Source organism: Anarrhichthys ocellatus, unplaced genomic scaffold (genome assembly GCF_004355925.1).
Source record: "Anarrhichthys ocellatus isolate YVR2014 unplaced genomic scaffold, GSC_Weel_1.0 scaffold69, whole genome shotgun sequence".
Lineage (NCBI taxonomy): Eukaryota > Metazoa > Chordata > Actinopteri > Perciformes > Anarhichadidae > Anarrhichthys > Anarrhichthys ocellatus.
This window is the reverse complement of record NW_022280099.1, coordinates 1,437,965-1,457,911: the sequence shown is the minus strand read 5'-3', so window position 1 is coordinate 1,457,911 and position 19,947 is coordinate 1,437,965. Positions and strand designations below refer to the sequence as shown.

Genomic DNA, 19,947 nt, shown 5'->3' with positions numbered 1-19,947 from the left:
CATTAAAACACACACACAGCATGAGGAAATGTAGGGCTAAACCTATGTGCAAGATTCCTCACATTCTCTCAGCACTATTTCAGCTGCCATTGCTTCTTATCAAAGTGCATTAATAGCCCCACACACACACACACACACACACACACACACACACACACTCTCTCTCTCTGCAGACAGTACTTCTGTTTAGTCTACCTCTCTCAGTCCCAATAACAAAGAGCTCCCCCGCCTCAGTTGGTGCTGATACAGGTTCGGATGCAGAGTGACAAATGTGTGGCTGCTGACATCTGAGCGCACAACGGTTATCACACAAATGTTGCATTAAGTGACAAAAGAACAAACAATGATCAACCATATAAATATTTAATGGGATACGTGGTGCAATAGAAACAACAGTTAGATTATAAAAGCATCAGTCACAGGATAAAAACAGAAGTTACAGTAGTTTTTGTGCAAATGCAATTCAGTTTCTGCTCACTTTCTGTGAACACCCTCAAAACTAAATGTGGAAGTCAGTTTGGCACTTCTGAAGTGAGTTATTTCTTCCATTGGACGGCCTGTAGATAAAGGAGAAGAAATGAGCCCTTTGCTTTTCCCCCCAGATCTCATTCTGTCATCCCGACATGAGTCGTCACCGTTACTTGACACAGATAACAACCTGCGCTTTGTTTTTTGTACACGACTGCGCGGCCGGCCGGTACGTAGCTACAGACAGAAGATATTAACCACAATTTCACCCCCATCTTCTTCTGTAACACTCGGGTTTCATTGGAGCAAATATGTAACCTCAGGAAAGGAAATAATAAGAACACCTGAGCAAATACGTCTCTCTGTCTGTGAGGACTGTGAGGTGATTCCCTTTGAACCTCGATAGGACAGAACAGCCCAAACAATTAGTATCAGCCGTCCCCCGAGGCCTGAGGAATGTTTGGACGGTTAAACATTATTTCCAAGCCGCCCTCTCCAATAAGCACAAAACACCTTAAAAAATCCACTTCTTCAAGGAGTGCATACATTCCACACAGTTGGTCCTTTTGAACACCGGAGCCAATCTTCAAAACTAGAAAAGAACCCCCCCCCCGATATAAAACCAATTAACACCAAACTTTGTTTTTGTCCTATAACTTCAGCTACAAAGTGGCTCGCCTCCACACACAGGATGAAGACACCAGGGTGCTCAGTTAGCCAGAGGGCTGCGTAGCGGTCACACTGAGAGGCTTGTGGAGGGCTCTTTGCCCCCCCCCATGTGCAATATAAGTAGGGGGTCACCCAACAAACTCAATGCTCTTTTTGTTTTGTCTGATACCAACTCGGGCTGGGCATCAAAGACTGATCTCTACTTCTCATTAATTAAGAGACAGTTATTGCAGCTCAGCGTTAAATAGTAGTAAGTCTACAGTTGAAGCATCCAAACTGAATGGTACCCAGCCCGTGTTCCAACATCGTTTTTGGTTAGTTTACCTGAATCGCCCCGAGCCCTCCCCCCCGTGTGACATCGCCTGCTCTACCCTCTGACTTGGTAAAAACACATTGCTCTAGAGAGCGACTCTATGGATTCCTTTCACTGAATGCAGCTTTATTCTCTGCTGTTCTTAGCCGGAGCCAAGGCACTGCTGGACCGGACCCGACGTCTCACTACCGATCACATTCTCTTTTGACTTTGTTTGTTTTGCATCTGCTTTTGCGAGAGGAGACGTTTTGCTTGCATCTAGAATTCTCAATTCACAGTCTTACAAAAATACTATTTGTCGTGTCCGAGGTAATTCTAATTTGTTAGCAGATATGTAAAATAAATGTGATTATTTTTTCTTTGTTGTACCAGTTTGGTGAAAGGCAATTTTGTTGAGAATATACGCGGTATCATATTCACGTGACATCTCAACACATGCAGAATAGTGTAGACGTACTTGTAGCAGTAGTCGTGTGTATGTGTTCGTGGTCATTTCATTTAAATATCACAAACATCTTACGTAACCCTCGGCTCTTTAAGGACTCGTTTGTCATCTCTTGGCCAAATATAGTTTCCTCTTCGCTGCTCTTTGACGTGTGGAGCAGGTTTGTGGAACCTTTCGTCTCCCATACGTCAGCCTCGCAACTATTTCGCTGTCAATCAAGGGAACTCTCTGCAGTATTACGGAACTACAGAACGACAGCAACAGTTGCTCACAACAGAGAGCAACCCTGACACGTTAAACAGAGCATCACGCATTTTGTCAACACAGGATTAATGTTGCATATTATCGTGGTCCACTTATCCCCCCCCCCGTAATCTGTTTGCTGCATTATGTTGTCATTTGTATGCGTGGCATCTCACTTTATGGTGTTTTGCGAGCTACAAGCAGTCAAAGCTAGAAGAATCCAAGCTGTGAGAGACTGCTCATCTGTTTGCTAGGCTTTGTCCTTAAAGAGCTTTTTGAGGGTACTGTAAGTACAATATATATATATATATTTAAAAACACGAGGTACAATTGCACTTCTTTTATAGAGTAAAAGAGAAGGAGTGTAAGAGAGGAATGAGTAACTTTGGGTGGGCTCCTCTTCTCCATGTGAGCCCCTCATGCCGGGGGTAATACATGTTAGAGGCTATGTGCTATTCTATGCATTCTATTCTTCTAAGAGACAGCGGCACATCTAGCATAAGACGCTGTGGCTGGTTGGGATCAAAGCGGACTTTGGCGAGAGGACGGATGGGGCCAGCAGTGTGAGGCTGAGTTCAGATTGAGGATTATTTGAATACTCACAAGTCGTCCGGGAGAGAGAGAACTTGCGAACAATGTTATCACTCTTGTCTTTTGCCTGCCAGCTGACAACTACATTATTGATTCTTCTTACTGGCTGTTGACAGCGCTGACAGTCAGACATGTAAAACACGACATAGCCAGCGCTGTGATGGCAACACTAAGGTCACCACTGATCTAATAATATCCAAGATAAGAACCTAAAGCAAGCGCTTCCCTCCACTGCTGAGGCCTTAGACTATGCTCTTAACAGAAACACCCTTCCTCTCTGAGTACTCAGTGATTACAAGCTGGTATTTGTGTTTGGGGTAAAACTACAAAGGCCAATGCAATATATTGTACCGTTGTAGCAGCAGCAGCATGTGTGCGTATTCTATGTGCACTAAAATGTTCCTTTGTCAGCATCAATTCACCCACAACGTGTTAATTAGTCTTCATGTTACACTGCTGACCCCATAATGAATGAAAGCCATCAAAGCTCCAGAGACTGTAGGGTTCCTACACACGTCAACTTCTAAAGTGCGCTGATTTACCACGCTTTTACTTTGAAACGCTTCTTTGCTTACATATCACATAGTGGTAAATGTGCAGCTGCACTAATAACGACGATGCAGGTTTTCCCAGGAAATGCCCCACAGCTTATCAAACTCATTTAAAACCTGCGTAGGAACCCTGACCAGAGGAAGACATGCAGAGGACATGAGTGTGACACACGAACGCAGAGCGAGCTGTAGCACAACGACTCATTCAAACAGGACATAAAGTCACAACGCCCGTACAAAGCATTACACCCGTCACTAAAGGCTCTACTCGTCTTTCCTCATGTTCCCCTTGTCCGACCCACAAGATAAAAACAAAACACGGGAATGTTGACACTTTGAACTAATGCAACCATAAAAGAACATTTTGACCAAAATGATGCAATGAGTGCTCCACACCTGGCTGCAGTGAGCTTCTCTCTGTTAACTAGCAGCGTTATAAAGAACAGAACGGAGTGCTTTCAGCTTGTGTTGGACACGTTACCTCAGTGTTTCAATGTGTACTGGACGGCCTCAGCTTTGCTGCAAGGACTGAAGTCTGCTTTATTGCACTTTCATTAGATTCACTTCAGGAGTCTTAAAATAAAGCACTGGGATGGCGTTTAGCTATGTGATTAATGGCATCATTCATCAGTTGTCTGCAGCCAGCAGGCTGTCCAATGTTTACAGCTCCATGGCCAAGCGCTCCCTCTGCTGCAGCGTGGCATGCATACAAGATAACAGGTGGGCCGCGGATTGGGTGACAACAGAGGAGGAGCGATTCTTGAGAAACCCCACCAGGGAGCCCACCAGAATCACACGGCTAGCCATGCCTGTCCACAAATAGGCATTCATTTACCAACTGTGATAAACAGTAACGCGCGGGCTGACGGGAGAGTGTGCGGTTGGAAACTCCCTTCGATTGTGAAAGTCTCTTCGCTCGCAGGCTTAGCGGCGTAATCGCACTGGTTTAAAGATGGAGTCTTGTGTTGCGTTATGTTTCAGATTCGTCCGCAGTTGTCAGCAACTCTCATCTCTTGGTGAAGACGTCTTAATTTGGATTAACGGAGGTGACCGCATCGATTAGTCACAGTCATTTGATAAATATGATGCCTAACTGTACAGTTAGTGGCGTTACTGTAGGAAATAAGGCAAACCGCCCCGCCCACTTCTTTTATGTGTGATTATTTAAAAGCTCATCTGCACTCAACCTTTCTACTGACAACAAATCAGGAAACAAAGTGACATCGTACGGAGATAATGAACGGACTTCCTGTGGTGTGACCAAACATTGAGTGTTTGGAACATAAGCCCTGTGCCCTCCCTGTCCCCCCCACAGTGGTTCCCTTAGTGTTAAATAAGACAGATGGAGGCAGTGGACATACAGATTCTATCAGGGATCAAACAGGTCAGGCTGTCCCTGCAGCTCCAGCTGACGGTTGAATAGCTCGACCTCTTTGTTGGCCTCGGCGAGGTACTCCTTAATAAACTCTTCCATGTCTGTGGTAACAGCGATGTAAGGGAGACAGCAGCACAATCACACAGACCAACAGACCTGATTTATAGTCACTGCTCTGTTTAGGTCCACATTAAATATAGATAGACATTTTTCTATGACCTATCAAACACAAAGCCTGATTGTTATGACTCACACACAGACTGTATGCAGTACGGTTCTGTTCAACAGCTGATTGAAGTGTGCTGGTGTATTGTTTTTAACCTCTGGTATTCCAGGGTTGAGTGACAGATTAGACGTGCTGGAGGTTCTACAGTAGACAGTGACCACCATGAAGAGGATACAGGGATGGAGGTTCAGTTTTTCTCCAAAGATGTCCATATATTGGTGACCGTTGTAGAAGTAGCCTTGTGGTAGTGGGTCCAGGTGCCGGGTCATCTGAACACAAACACAAACGCCTAAAGTTTTTGTCTGAAAATAGTCCGACCCAGCCCAGGCTGTCTCTGAAGACAACATTAGCGAATGCACAGTGAGGCTTCTACAGTATCAACGATCTCACAACCTCTTGCTGTGACATTTATTGGCAATAAACTTAAAGGTGGATAGTGTTATGTTTACACTCATTGTTTCACAGGGCATATGTCCATGTATCCACGGGGTCTAACAGATGTGTTGGATGCATTTCATTCCACATATTTGCAAGATTCTGGGAATATTTTTAAACTATAAGTCCTCTTTTGCTGCTTGCTGAATTTCTTACAGCCACCAAGCATGAAAGCAGCAGCGGGGAAGTGCACATGTGCAGACTAGTAATTCAATATGCTGACGAACAAAGCAGGCGTGAGCTCATAAAAACATTGCTCCAAGTGGACAAAGTTCCACAGAGTAGCTTTAATGTCCTTCTGTCCACACACAATTCTACCAGTGATAATTATTAAATGATAATACATTACATATAATTATAAACACAAACACACTCACATGTATGCTCTTGATTTCTTGTGGTGAAAGGGTGTTTTTAGTCTTCTTAGGTTTCTTTTTCTGTCTCTGTAAACACCAAAGGAATGTGATGACACGATTTATGTTCTCACACTGTATTAGACTTTATGTTATGAGTCCCGGGGTGTTTATTGCCGTCCAAAACATCAATGCTCTTTAAATGCCTACCTGCTTGGCACACAGCCTGAGCAGGTCCTTCAGTCCATCGTCTGTGAGGCCGACACCATCAAAGATCAGGCAGCAGGACGTGCTGGTCTCTTTGGGGCCCGGGGTCATGCTGAGGCTCCCGCTCAGTGTGTTGTAGCTCACCTCCATCAGCTGGTCTGAGTCTGGAGGTTCCAGAGATGAAGGAGCACATACACTTCACACCTTGTGTAACATCTGCTACAGCAGCATCGTGTGGTGCTCGCAGCATGCTGTCGGTGAGGCGTTAATGTTTGAACATCTATACAACCTCTCTGCTCCCCAAATCACTCACAACTCACGCGTGTGGTAGAAAAGAAACAAGATGTCAAATACCTGCTAACGCAATGCAAAATAAGTATAGAATGTGCAACAGCTACATACAAAAGATGAAATAAAGTAAAATAACTAAATATAAAGTGATGTCAATGATACACTACCCTAAGGACAGTGACTGTAATACACACTTGACACCAAGGAGATGTGAGTATTAGGATCAGGATGGTACAGTACAGTCTCAGTCACATTCGTTCCGTACTAGTGTCTCTTCCCAGCTCTCTACACATATCTCCTCACAGGCACCTGCACTCTCTCCTCATGCAACAACTCTACACAGGTGTGCAGATGAAAACAAAGAGTGGGAAACTATACGGAGGAAACCAAACTATGAGCTGAAGTCTAAACACCAGACAACAAGCGAGCAGCATTCCTACCGTCAGGAGCTTCTGGACTGCCTTGAGGGCAACCTTTCCTCTAATAATCACAGGTCATATATTTACCGAGGAAAGAAGTCACATTTGTTTAGTAATGCTTAACAAAAAGAAGTTCTCTGGAATTCAAACTACGATCTGAAAGTTTCAAAAGTTAGTAAAAGTGTCGATGTATTTTGAAGACTGAATAGAATGAAAATAAGTTATTCCTACCAGAAAACCGGACTTTCCCCCAAACGTTGTACACGTTTCCTCTGAAGGGGCTTGTCCTTAGTGATGACTTGAGCGCTACAGAAAAGTGATGAGAGTTACAGCAGTTAGAACTGTGTTTTAAAACATTCATTTAAATGATCAGCTTCCTGGAAGGCAGAATTGGCAGCAAGTGCATCCTCTGGGAACACAGATCGTTTCGCAGCAACAGCGGACAATTACTTTGAGACTCCAGTTGTCTCCATATTTGGAGGGAAAGGCGGCTTATATAATCATCATCAAACCCTGCCAGCTCATATCTGGAACTTCTGTCACGTGTAAGAGTCACGGGGGGGAAGAACTCTCCGTCTCACCTTTACAGCGGGTGACAAATAGAGGCCTCTCGAGGGGCCGGCTGAAAGCCACGCGCTGCTGGGTGAGGACCAGAGACCCACGACCGGAGAAGAAGCGCCCTTTGCACCTGAAACACATTGCACATTACACAAATGGTGAGAAAGTTGAGCGTAGAGCAAGCCAAATGTTTGTGCTACATTTTGTCTTTGGCTGGAAAGTTGTTTACTCGACCAGCTGCCACATGAAAGAGGCCAGTGCTTGTGATTCGCTGGTAAAACTGTGGAAGAGGACGAGGAATCTGTAAAAGTAGATACTCTCTATTCGGCAGGTGAAGCATGTCTCGGTCAAAGGGTTACGACTCGTAAGAAGAACACACAAAATAAAGCTCGAAGATGAGTGAAGGAAAAGGGCCAGACTCTGGCCACTTCTATCCAGTGTATGATCTGAGGGGAGGATTTAGCAGAGGTTCATATTAGGCTGACAACGGAGGCATAAGAGCTGAATGGACCGGGCCCAAAGGGAAGGAGACCCCCCTCTGTGTGCATGGCGACTGCATGGCCAGAAGCTTGTTACAGGCCGCCAGGAGGCAGCTGCTGATAGAACACAAGATGCCCGGAGGGGCTTTACAGCAATCAGCGGCCGATACCCCCACCACTGCAGCCGAGTGGCAATTAAACTGCAGGGAGGGAGGCGAGGTAGGGCGGAGGAACGCCGAGGCAGGAATCAACGGCATTCTGTGGCTCAGGGAGGACATGTGAGGACACACGGGGGTCAACACCAGTCAAGTGGTGCATCGGGTGAGGGTCTTACCATCCAGGGTAGAGGACATAACGGGCTCTCAGCATCTGTGGCTCACTGAAGCTGCTATCAGAAAATATCAGATTCACATCTTCATTCCTAATTGATAAAAAAAACACACACAACAAAAACTAAATATGAAAATATTGAACATTTTAATTAGAAAATGAATTACTCCAAGTACAGAATGCATTGGTCAATGTTCTCTGACCCAACAGATTCAGACACAGACTCAGAAAGTGGAATAAAATGAATATTTTCAGCACAGATAAAAGCAGTTAAATGACTGTTTGTGGCATTGATCATGACTCTGCGGGCACCTACCTGGTGACAGCTCCTCTCTCTGCCAGTATGAAGGCTGCGGTGGGGTTGGCAGAGCGTACCAGCTGCTGAACATGCTGCATGAGAGGGTGCTTCTGCTCTGCTGTCAGCCCGGTAAACACCACGGTGCTCACAATACCTGACATACAACGAGGCGCAAAAAGGGAATATGAATTCCATGAGAAACTGGTTCACTTTCCTGAAAATACAGAATCAGGTCTGTGTAGGCACTGCAGAGATATTTCACACTAGGTTTGGGTTTTTTGGCATTACTGCTGCCATGTTGTACCTGCAAGCTGAATTTGGCTTTTGGATTCCTTCAAAACAATTGGTAAGGTAAAAAAGGCATAATAATAATAATAATAATAATAATAATTGTGAGACAGCCAGACTCCTCTTCAATGTGTCTCTATAGAATACAAGATGGAGTGTAGACGGTGGGCTCTCAGACATGACCTGATGGTTGGGGCAGTGGGTGCTGAGACCCTGTTATTGGTTGACCCTTTAGGTTTTCATAATACAAGATCTGTATAAAGACTTTTGACAACAACAGTGGTGGAGAATAACTGCATTGTGGGTAATATTTAGAACACCATCACTGTGAGTTCAGTATTTAGATCAGATTTCAAGGTACTCCATAGATCTCCATATTTGTGTAATTTGTCAACAATAAGTTACATTTCTGCATCAATAAAGCGAACAACAAAGCATTGTTTTACATATATAATATATTTCTTCTTAATTTGGTGTTAGAGCTGGATTTGCTAATTCACTGTGATGTGAGAGTATTATTTTTACCATAAATGCACAACTTCTCCTCTCACTTGACAAAAATCATACAGAACACTTCCTGAGAAATGGATATGCTGTACAGCTTCCAAAACAGCATGACACAATGAGTATCAATACAATGTTTCCTGAGTATTCCAAGTTTATCGTTGTTGGGAAACAGTGTAGCAGACAGGACTTACCTTGGCTGCACTGCTCCAAGAGTTTAGGAAATGCAAACCTGCAGAGAACGAGACAGAAGAACACAAGTTAAATGTACAGCATACGTGAGTACAGGGTGAACACTGACAGGCAGCCATCATTTAAATGCACATTTAGTTTGAGAATGGTCACGGTGGAGTGACCTGTTCACATTAGAAAATTGAGACTTGGATTATAGAGTCGTGTGAGAGTTCGTAAACAGATTTCTTCAAGAATTCAAGGCATCACAGGCGGAGTAATTGATATACAAATGGTCATTTCAAGGGTGAAGTCTTCCTTTAAGCCCTGTAATATGAACATAGCACAAGAGCTGTATTTCCTTGTATTTGATTAATAGTCCTCTTTATTTGAACCCATGTCTTGTTCCACAACATCATCACTAACAATAACTCTATTTATGACGAATGGGTTTTTGCCAAAGTTGTGCAGCAATAAACAGGCTAACTCAGTGTGATGGCTGTTGGCTGGCATTTATTATAGGATGACATCATGACAGACTGAACACTGCCCAGTGTAAAAGCTTTCTGTAATCTCATTTCATCTTAACATCATTTATCCTGAGTTTTCAGATCGATCAGTTTTGTACACCACTTTCTGAAGAACCGTGACTCTGAGCCAAGTCCCCCTCCGGCCACCAGCGACCCTCAGGGAGCCTGCAGGCTGGGGGATCAGCCATTTGAAAGGCATTCATCTTTCCTGTCCTGATGTAATGAACTGTCTACATTCATCACAAAGAATGGATCATGACTGACTGATGGGCTTCACTGAGGAGGGGGTGCTGGTCACACATGTGGACCTGGGGGATTAGAGGGGCTATGCTGCACGGGGTTGACAGGCAGGTCAGGCCTAAGCTGGGCTAACCACTCCCAATTAGCACCACAGTGGGTCCACAGATCTCCACACAATCTATGGCAACAGACAGTGACGGGGGGGCGGGGGGGATGTTGAAGATGCCTCACATGGAAAAGTCAGTGCTAACCACATTGCTGACTAAACCTCTTGTAACACATCTTTCCACTGCAGAGCCAAGTGGGGCTGGGTGGTCATCTCAATATATTTACAACACAGGATACAGAACATGTTTAAGATGCATTATTAAACCATCACCTCTTCTAAAGGACTGTGGGAGTTCTCCATATATGCTCTGGAGTTAATGTGCAGAATCTAATTATTATATTTGTTTTAACACCCACTGGCTTTTCAATGAAATGTCTCGTTAAGAAGACGGTCAAAGCAGTTTTCCAAGCGTGTTGGAAAAAGTAGACCCTCTAGACTGACTTCATCTGTATGTACGCATCACTGGCCAACGCAGCTTGGCCGTGCAGTGGAAAACAGCCTATTACCCGGAGTGGTATGTCATATTGTGTGGAGCAGCTCAGTCAATCTTCGACAGTGAGAAGCTCTGTAAGCTACATCTAAAGCCTGTAACAAAAGGAGAGTGAGATTAAATGTAGGCCTGATCCTCTCTGTGAAAGGGACCCAGCCTTGAGTTTTAATAGCTAAAAGTCTTATGTAACCTCGTCCTGGAAACCTCCAACATCCGGCCCTGTCTGTCATCATCTGGTCCGTCTGTCCAGACGTTACTTTAAAAGTTAAAAATGAAAACATAACGAAATGGAACCCTCAATTTGAATCCAAGGCTCCACCTCTGGTGTGTTTTAGCATATTTAGCCTCTTTAACTTTGCAAAATAGGCACAAAAAAAAGATTAAATACACATTTATTAATAGCTGCAGGCAGAAAATGTATGTTTTTGGAAAATGTCAAGCATACGGAGAGATAGCAGAGAGCGGATTGTCCTGCAGGAGTTATTTGCAGAGTTTTTTGTTGTGAAACTGGGTCACTAAATCAATTGCTGTGAAATGTGTTTGGGTGCAACTGCCGTCCTCAGCAACGGAGCAAGTCATAAGCTTTCCTGAGCAATGTTCCAAGTCTACAGGTGGCGAGTGTTCACTGCTCATTGGATGGATTTATGGTGACGTATTCTGAGGGAAGCTGTTCATACAAATGTGCTGTAATACATACAGCTGCTTCATTAGTGGCGTTCACTGAGAAGCCGCTGCAGGACTGTGACATGTACTGAAGCGCTGGGTTTGAGTTGAGTGCAACTGATTCACTAAATAGGTCCTTTTCTTCTGCATGTACAATGTGAGACATGTCGACTACGCTTTGGTCTCATCGTCATCCATCACATCTCACTTGTTTTTTTAGTTCCAGTCCATTTGGTTAGAAATTGTGCGATTTTGTTAAACGCCAAACTAAGCTTGATATCAGTGGACATCATTTCATCTGATACACATTTCTTTATGGCAGCCGAAGCTCGTTATGTTGGCTTTGCCTTTAACAGCCGCAGTGTTGAGAACTAATCTACTGGAGAAAGAAACATCACCTGTGCTCCACGCAGGAGGCCAGCGGGTCCACACAAGCAGTGACGGCGCCGATGGTGAAACACGCTTGGACAACTGGGTCAGGGTGGAAGAGCACAGCCTGGACCACATCCAGAACATCTGTGTATCTGTCCAAGTAGAGACATTTACAAATGAACCAGTCATCACACACCGACAATGAACAGGTCATCAATTCACTCTTTTCTTTTAGTCATTTCTTCAAGTGCCCTCTGGTATTGTTAGGTCTGAATACCCCATAGTGTCTAAGTACTCATAGGGTAGCAGCTTCTCCTGCCAAGATGTGGGAGAACTACGACAACAGAATGACGAGATCTACGATCTGTTTTATGTACTCGGATGACATTGTTCGTATTCAAGACTGAAAGATAAACGTCAGATAACATTCATTTCAAATTGTAGTATTTTTGGTATATAAACGGTTCCTTTTAGCTCAGCTCTGCTCTACTGGAGTCTTGACTTCTCAGATCCGAGCTGTATCAAAATAATGGGCTTTCTTACCCAAGAGAGAGCACCAACAGACGGGGTTTGACTGTCTTACCCAGGTGAGAGCACCAACAGACGGGGTTTGACTGTCTTACCCAGGTGAGAGCACCAACAGACGGGGTTTGACTGTCTTACCCAGGAGAGAGCACCAACAGACGGGGTTTGACTCTTACCCAGGAGAGAGCACCAACAGACGGGGTTTGACTGTCTTACCCAGGAGAGAGCACCAACAGACGGGGTTTGACTGTCTTACCCAGGAGAGAGCACCAACAGACGGGGTTTGCCTCCAGGGCCTCTCTGGCTCTCCAGGAAGCTGGCCAAATACTGCTGCAGGTGAGAGGCTGAGAAGCCGTCACAGCTGCCAGGACCAGGCCTGTACACCACCCACCTACAGAAAGGATGAAATCAAAATCAAATTGTAATGCTATAACATATATAAGATGAAAAATAATAACAGAGCAACACTGTAACAAAAACAAAACACAAACCGAAGGAACAGCTCACCTTCCATGTTCCTTGTTCAACTGGACCAGGAAATTGCAGAGCCTTTTCTTATGGCTTCCTGGTAATCCAGTGATGATGGTTATGACAACCTTTGCATACATAAAAAGCCAAATTAGGGATGATAGACCAACGCATTCTTTGAAGGAACCAGGAAGGTTTGTTATTGTCTACATTTTTCAAATGAGAAAGATCCGCTGCACCTTAGTCGACGTGCTCACCTTGTCTCCCTGACTGGTGACTGGATTCCTCAGCTCTGCAGAGGGGAAGAGTGCCCCCAGGTGGTCATACAGGATGGGCTCCTGACCGATACTACTCAAGGCAAAGTGCTGAACAAACCTGGCGTGGACCAGAATACAAGGAGGTAAGAACTGAATGGCACTAGTATTTTAGGAGCTGAACATGTAAGGAAAAGGATAAACGTGAGTACTACAGTTAAAGACTTTCCTTCCACCACGTCCTATTTGCTCCAGTTTCTGCAGTTTACATATACTATTTAAAAGCACTAAATCATTTCTTTTTTATTATCTCTGCTGGAACAGAGTGCTTAGAAATGAGACCTACAATGAAACATTTTTAGAAGCAATGTGCGGTTTGTTCATTTTGAATGCAAATGCTTAAAACAGTTGGATGTCTATTTATACGAGGGGACAGATTTGGGAAGACCGAGAAGCCGAGTTATCCTGACATGTGGTCGTCTTTGTTAGAGCTACAATGACAAGAAAGAAAATGCGTGTGCACTGTTTATTTTCGGCCAGATAAGGAAGAGTCTTTAATGTGTGGATGGTCACCAAAGATGACACTGTATCAAGAAACACAGGCTAAATTTGTTATTTTGGGAAGACATACCCCTGATGAAGCAATACCTAGCATCAGGTTTTATTATTTGTTTGGTCCAACTGTGAAGCCCTCTACTGAGTGACTGGAGTGTGTACTAACATGTCCTGCTCTGGCAGCTGGGAGTATGAAGTCTTCAGGCTGCCTCTGCGTTTGGCCACTGGTGGCTCCTGACTGTCATGCAGCTTCTGCAGCCTGCTGTGCCTGAGAGGACAAAAAAAATCATTAAAGTTGTGACCTTATTGGATCAAATAAGATCAAAAACATTTTCTAAAACTGTGATATTTCAAGGACAAACTGCTTACTTCCCATACTCCAAGGAATGTGCAATGGAATCTAGCATACAGACAACTAATCTTAAGTTATCTTACATGTTTTTCTGGTTCCAGGACAGGTGCTTTTGGTCCACCATTTGCAGATTAAGTCCAGAGTCAGATTTTTGCCACACTGACAAAACCTGTAACCAAAGAGAGAAAAGATTCAGACAACTGCAGCTGTATCTTTAATGAGCATACAATGATGAGGATGGCTTGTTTTACAGTAATAGATCATCCATGGACCAACACAAAAAGCATATCTGGTCCTAGTGGGGAGTTTTTTACCATGTTACTTTGAACACTTAAGAGTCTCGTGTGTATGATTTGGTGGCATCTAGGGGAGAGGCTGCAGATTGCAACCAACTGAAAATGATTCTGTGTGACAAGTGTGTAGGACAACTATGGAGGCCGACGCAAAAACAGGAAAACGCAAAAACGCGAAAGGCCCTAAATAGAGCCAATGTTTGGTTTGTCCGTTCTGAGCTACTGTAGAAACATGGCAGCTGGCTCCTTAGAAACATATTTCACAAGCATGATGAGAGGCTGAGTCATGTGTATGTTGAATCTCTAACCCTGTGAGACGTCACTGGCTTCAGGGTTTACCTTGGAGTAGAAGGCCCTGTGGCTCTTAGACCTGGGCTGAAGAGCAAAGACCAGACAGCGGTCAGCGCTGTGGAGGGGGAACGGGAGGTGGGGGAGCAGGCTGCTGTCATACTCCACGAGGAGAGACGCCACAGCGCTGGAGTCCTGGTAAGAAGACAAACATAAATCATACACAGGTCGGAACCAGAAACGTAACTGCATATGGATTCATATCATTATGTTTAATCACAGTGAAGAAATGTCTTTTAAATCATTAATGTACTATATGTACAAAATAGAACTTGTATATATGTGTATATGTGATCATACATGTGTCATAACTGTGAATATTACCGGATCATAGAACTTGATGGTGCTGATGTGATCTTTGGACAGTGTAATGCTTCCATATTGAGAATGGATGAACAGCAGTCCCTCAGAGAGGAAAATGATTTTTCCTATGAGTAACATTTGAAGAAATATTGAAAGTTAGGCAGAATCACGACTCTTTGTCACATAACGAGGTAAGACATTGGCTACAATATCTTGTGAATGTACCGTCACATGAAATACTGTGAATAAAGCTTTGATGAAAAGTCTATTTTGTTGATTCACAGAATTTCATTTCTGTTTAAAATGTGACAGGGTGGGGGAGGGTGGACTTTGACAATTGCTAAGGCTAAGTCAGTAATCTAAGAATCCAAGGTTGTACAGCAGCATTGTAAGTTACTGTGTGTATATATATATATATATATAAAAAGCACGTTTTGTCAATACTACTGGAGGGTGTCACCTTCTTCAGGTGTGGAGAGCTGGCTGCTGGAGAACACATACGCAGCATCTGCTACAGTCAGAGCAGATCCCAGACAAGTGCCTTCCTCTTTCTGTTGAAGACACATAGTGTAAGTGATGAGGTCACATGTTCACACACACATCAACACGGATTCATACTCTGCAGTAGACACATGAACTCTGAGCTTACCTTAGCAAGATGTTGGGCTTGCTCAGATTGCTTGACATCAGGTTCCATCTAAAAACAATATGACCATAAGACACCAAACAAACAATGCTGGAAGAAATAAAATGGTGTATTCCTTAAACTAAGGACGAGACAACATGTAGGTATCCAAACATTCTGCGTATCACATTAATCATAATTTTCGGCCCCACACATACCAGCCAGCAGGCGTATCGAGGCACAGTTGTAGTCAGGACGGTGTAGCAGCTGTCTGAGGACAGAGTGCCGTCTGCAGGAGAGGAAACAGAATGAAGAACAAACAACAAAGTCAAACAGGGAAGATACAGTAGATCACAAATATGATTCTCAGAGCAGGAAAAACAGCTTTTTTATACTCGTGCTCTGTTGTTTTTGTTCGTCACTGTATTTATTACAGTGTGTAACTCAAATGTCCTTTGTGGAATCACTCAGCAATCCATTTTAACTAGACTTAATCTAATCAGCATTGTACCTTTCTGTTGAATGTTGATGCCGGACTCCAAGAAGGATTCAGAGAAGACCACAGAGCCCAGGTCGCCCCCGTCCCACTGCAGGTCTGGGATGTCATGGACAGTCATGGACGCCTGAGAATAAAAGTAGAATTAGTTAGATGAAGAAAAAAAGTGTTTAAGAGGGAAATTGTACACAAGTTATTTTTTAAAGCAAAAACAATGATTTGCCTCTCTAACTTACTGTTTTTACTACGTAACGGCTGTCTTTATCAGTCAGAGGAATGATCCTGAAAACAAGAACAAAACAGGTTCTGAAATCCTGAAATCACACATTTACAAAAAGATTTTTTTTTCCAATAACATGATTAAATGTTTCCAGGATTTGTGTCACAAAAAGCAAATGCTTGCAAAAGACCAGTGGTCCAAACCAGGCCCAGTGAACACCCACCTTCCCTGCATATTCACTGCTTGTATGCTGAATTCACATTTCGACCTGAACAAAGAAAACACAGAGTCAAACCAAGTCAAACAAATACACAACATTTGTGCTTGGCTAAAAGTCTCACAGGACGGATGATCAGTCTGTACCTGAGAGAACTGCGGTACTGACTTAAATTCATCGAGTCCAAAGCCAGTAGAAAGGTGTTCTCTGCTACATCCTTGGCCTGGGATAATAAACACGCCTTAATGAGAAACTCTACGTGATAGATTACATTCTGAATTATTAATGTTAAAACAGGTGCTCTGGTTTTCCTTACCTTGGTAGCGCTGGAGGTGAAGGAGTAGCTTTTGATTCCTGACAGAACTGCTTGAACAGCAGCTGAATAAATCTGCGACAAAAGTCTGAAAACAAAACAAAAAACTTATTTTGATATTCTGTAATATTTAACAAAACAATAGCTTACAGGGAAAAAATATTGATCATGAGATCCAAAACTAAATCACTTACAAGACTTCTGTTTTCTTTTGCTCTGTGTTCTGATTTCCTGTGGATGAAACAAACAAATGATAACGATACAGATAAGGGCTTCTCATATTACAGTTAATCCCAGGCAAGCTAAGCCCGTTCTGGACCCCACAATTAACTCAACACAGCAACATGTCGCACTAGCAATCCTGAGGGTTAGCTCCTTTAACCCCTGTGTAAATAAACTGTGCTCTGCAGCAGCTAGACTACCTCTGAAATGTGATGCAAAGGACAACAATGTCAAAAACCTAAACATCTGTGAACTAATATTTTTACAAATGTGCAGTTAATCAATATGCAATAGGCAAAGCCATCCAGTAAAAGCTCACCAAGGTATGGAGAGTGGGTGGTCCCAAAGAAATAGGTCCGAGAGCAGGCTAGAGGTCCTTTGGGAGCCACACACTGCAGAATCTAACGAGCAAAAAAGGGTTTCTTTTGAAAGATACAATCCTGGCATGTTCCCACTTCACAAATGACACGGACAAAAGAGCTGCAAATATACCTAAATCTCATATTTACAGGAGACATGGGGTCAGTGACTACATGTTTCCTGAGATGTTGTACCAAATCCCTTCAGCAGGTGGTGCTGCAGGCCACTTGTCCTCTTTAACTTGAGCAATGTGATTTAGAAAACATTGAAGGTTCCTCATACCATATTCAGATGCCAAGCCAATAGGGACCCTATCATAATGCAAGTGGTTTACAGTGTTAGCTGGCTACATCACACTGTTTCCCATCTCAGGCTCCTCACCATGTGTCTGGCTGCAGAACCCTCAGGTCCTGTGTTGCGGACCTGATGACTCTCTGAGGGAAAGTTGAACGAATAACCCTCCAAATCCTCTGAGGAGGAATGCTTTCCAAGCAGCACAAAGGGCTGCTGACTTTTACTGAAATAAGAAACATTTGATAAAGAGATTGTATTAAGACTAATGAACTAATGAATATCACGTCAGAATATGCCATTGTTGAATAAGAAGCGTACCTTTTATCTGTGATGTTGCTTGAGATCAGTCCATGAGAGTAATAAGTACGGAATGCCTGTGGATTGGTGAGAATACACTTTATGCAGACACAAGCACACTTGTGACTACTACACATAGACATTGGACAATGCAGTTTGAATATACACTTTGCATTTATTTTTTTTGCAGACTTGATCTCCTGTCCCATAAGTGGAGATAAACGTACCTCTCCTGCCTGTGCTTCAGAGAGCTCCAGGATGGACAGATGGCTCTCCAGGTCCATGCTGGAGAAGAAGCCGCTCCACTGCTTCTCAAAGTTCACCAAGTCCTAAAAAGGTTAGAGTACATACAGTAGCATACTGAATGCTCATGTTCACAACTTCACATACTAAATATGACTATGAAGAAAGTATTAATGTCACTTATGACTGACTAAAACTTAGTTATCAAAATCAATCAATTATACTTCAACTGACGGCCTGATTAATCAGCTAGACAACATTTTTTAGATAATGTAACTTTTAACTTTTCCTTTTATCAATAACATGCTGGAAAAAAACAAATGACTGATCATTCCAATTAGATTTCTGAACATGCAAATGTAAAAAGAAGCTGGTATTACCTCTGTGAGGAGATTATCCAGGGACACCGGGTCCAGTCTGCTGTAAACCTGCCACAGCTTCTCACTCATGTCCATTAGCTGGAAAAGCAGGAATATTTGAAACAAGAAGTGTAGGACCACAAGTACAATGTTGTGCTACAAACATTTTTTATGTTAAATATCTTTCACTTTTGCAACTGTTTGAAGGTACCTTGTATTTCATGGTAAAGAAGCTCCCTCTACCGATGCCTTCCAGGGCGAATGCTTGAATCAGGGGCCACTTTTCCACCATAAACATGTCAAACCTCTGGATGTGACCTAGAAGGAAAAGAAGAGCAAACATGTACCTGTGTTGTTGGTGAAATTACCTTTTTAAAAGTAGTGAATGAATGTGGAGATGTAAACGTGATGATATGTACCCTGGGAGCTGTTAGGTACACCAATACGATAGCAGTCCTGCACCATCGTGACAAAACTGGAGATTTTGAATTCTTCTGCTGCTTCCTCATCTTCATACTGTGTGTGGAGGTGGGACAATTACAAAAAGGACTCGATCAGGATTAACAAACACAAACACTGCTACAAAGGGTCATATTTACAATTTTCAGCAATGGCAATCATTACCTGAAGGGACTGAGCCACCTGCGCACACATTACAGGTGCATTGGTAAAAAACTAGAACACACTGTGTCATTGATGAGAGTGAATATGCTGCTTTCACTGTGCAGCCTGTGTAGACAAGGTGTAACACTTAAAATGACTGAAAAGATTAATAGTAACCTGCAAGGGTTAAACTTTTAGCCAGATGGCTACATCAACATGCCAGAATACTCCTGATAAAGTTCCTACTCCTAACTGAAGCATACAGGAACTGCAATCAACAAGCCTGATAAGACTGAAGCATTAACCTCCGCCTCTGTCATGCAGTAGAGATGCAGGTTCCTCCAGTGGGACACGTAGGGCAACAGGTAACTGTAGTTCATTGGGTTGCAGTACAGATGAACAGAATCCGCCTTGATCAGCAGAATTACATCTGGAAAGCAGACAAGCAATGTGTCAGAATGGATACAAACTAAAGCAAGCACAGAAATAGGAGTACAAACATAGTGAACAACACTTGGAAAAACTCACCATCCAGCATTTCATCAGGAAACTCCTCGAGGAGTTGTTCAAGATTCAGCTGATTTCTTTCATATAGTCCATAGAACAGGTATTTCCCCAGCTCAGTGCACCCCTCATTATATCTGCTGTCAATTCCTGAAATACACAAAAGAAATACATTCATATTCACTCATTGGCTGTTTTGCAATGACCACATGAATTGTTTTATCCACCATTTGTTTGGTGATTTCCTCTAGTATTAGCAGTTGGCAGTGCAGTTAACCAGGCCAGATAAAGAATATAAAGTTTAAGATAAAAGGTTTGCAACTTAACATACCAAGAGAGCACAGGATGCCATCAGGAGTGGCAATGCCACCCTCACAGAGCAGAGACTGAACCTGACGCAGGCGACTGCAACTGGAAAAAGTCACAAGAAAAAAAAAAAAAAAATATATATATATATATATACACACATATATACACA

General features: G+C 43.1%; 1 protein-coding gene across 1 annotated transcript in view; it reads right to left on the bottom strand.

The window, feature by feature from the left end:
- Window positions 1–349: 349 nt before the first annotated feature.
- dnaaf9 (dynein axonemal assembly factor 9) overlaps window positions 350–19,947 on the bottom strand; it is a 26,695-nt gene continuing 7,097 nt past the window's right edge. The window contains exons 2-37 of the mRNA XM_031873168.1: window positions 19,801–19,880; window positions 19,494–19,619; window positions 19,271–19,395; window positions 18,782–18,878; window positions 18,574–18,680; window positions 18,384–18,461; window positions 17,988–18,089; window positions 17,782–17,837; window positions 17,551–17,686; window positions 17,129–17,210; window positions 16,782–16,818; window positions 16,591–16,675; window positions 16,421–16,497; window positions 16,281–16,325; window positions 16,074–16,119; window positions 15,853–15,964; window positions 15,560–15,630; window positions 15,366–15,413; window positions 15,177–15,267; window positions 14,738–14,841; window positions 14,405–14,548; window positions 13,856–13,941; window positions 13,587–13,688; window positions 12,869–12,986; window positions 12,651–12,739; window positions 12,400–12,534; window positions 11,645–11,770; window positions 9,238–9,275; window positions 8,270–8,405; window positions 7,958–8,044; window positions 7,168–7,274; window positions 6,818–6,892; window positions 5,880–6,040; window positions 5,694–5,759; window positions 5,057–5,150; window positions 350–4,756 (exon numbers count right to left, since the gene is read on the bottom strand). Coding sequence (XP_031729028.1) covers window positions 4,650–4,756; window positions 5,057–5,150; window positions 5,694–5,759; window positions 5,880–6,040; window positions 6,818–6,892; window positions 7,168–7,274; window positions 7,958–8,044; window positions 8,270–8,405; window positions 9,238–9,275; window positions 11,645–11,770; window positions 12,400–12,534; window positions 12,651–12,739; window positions 12,869–12,986; window positions 13,587–13,688; window positions 13,856–13,941; window positions 14,405–14,548; window positions 14,738–14,841; window positions 15,177–15,267; window positions 15,366–15,413; window positions 15,560–15,630; window positions 15,853–15,964; window positions 16,074–16,119; window positions 16,281–16,325; window positions 16,421–16,497; window positions 16,591–16,675; window positions 16,782–16,818; window positions 17,129–17,210; window positions 17,551–17,686; window positions 17,782–17,837; window positions 17,988–18,089; window positions 18,384–18,461; window positions 18,574–18,680; window positions 18,782–18,878; window positions 19,271–19,395; window positions 19,494–19,619; window positions 19,801–19,880 — 3,376 coding nt within the window. The 3' untranslated portion in view covers window positions 350–4,649. The remainder of the gene's footprint in view (window positions 4,757–5,056; window positions 5,151–5,693; window positions 5,760–5,879; window positions 6,041–6,817; window positions 6,893–7,167; window positions 7,275–7,957; window positions 8,045–8,269; window positions 8,406–9,237; window positions 9,276–11,644; window positions 11,771–12,399; window positions 12,535–12,650; window positions 12,740–12,868; window positions 12,987–13,586; window positions 13,689–13,855; window positions 13,942–14,404; window positions 14,549–14,737; window positions 14,842–15,176; window positions 15,268–15,365; window positions 15,414–15,559; window positions 15,631–15,852; window positions 15,965–16,073; window positions 16,120–16,280; window positions 16,326–16,420; window positions 16,498–16,590; window positions 16,676–16,781; window positions 16,819–17,128; window positions 17,211–17,550; window positions 17,687–17,781; window positions 17,838–17,987; window positions 18,090–18,383; window positions 18,462–18,573; window positions 18,681–18,781; window positions 18,879–19,270; window positions 19,396–19,493; window positions 19,620–19,800; window positions 19,881–19,947) is intronic.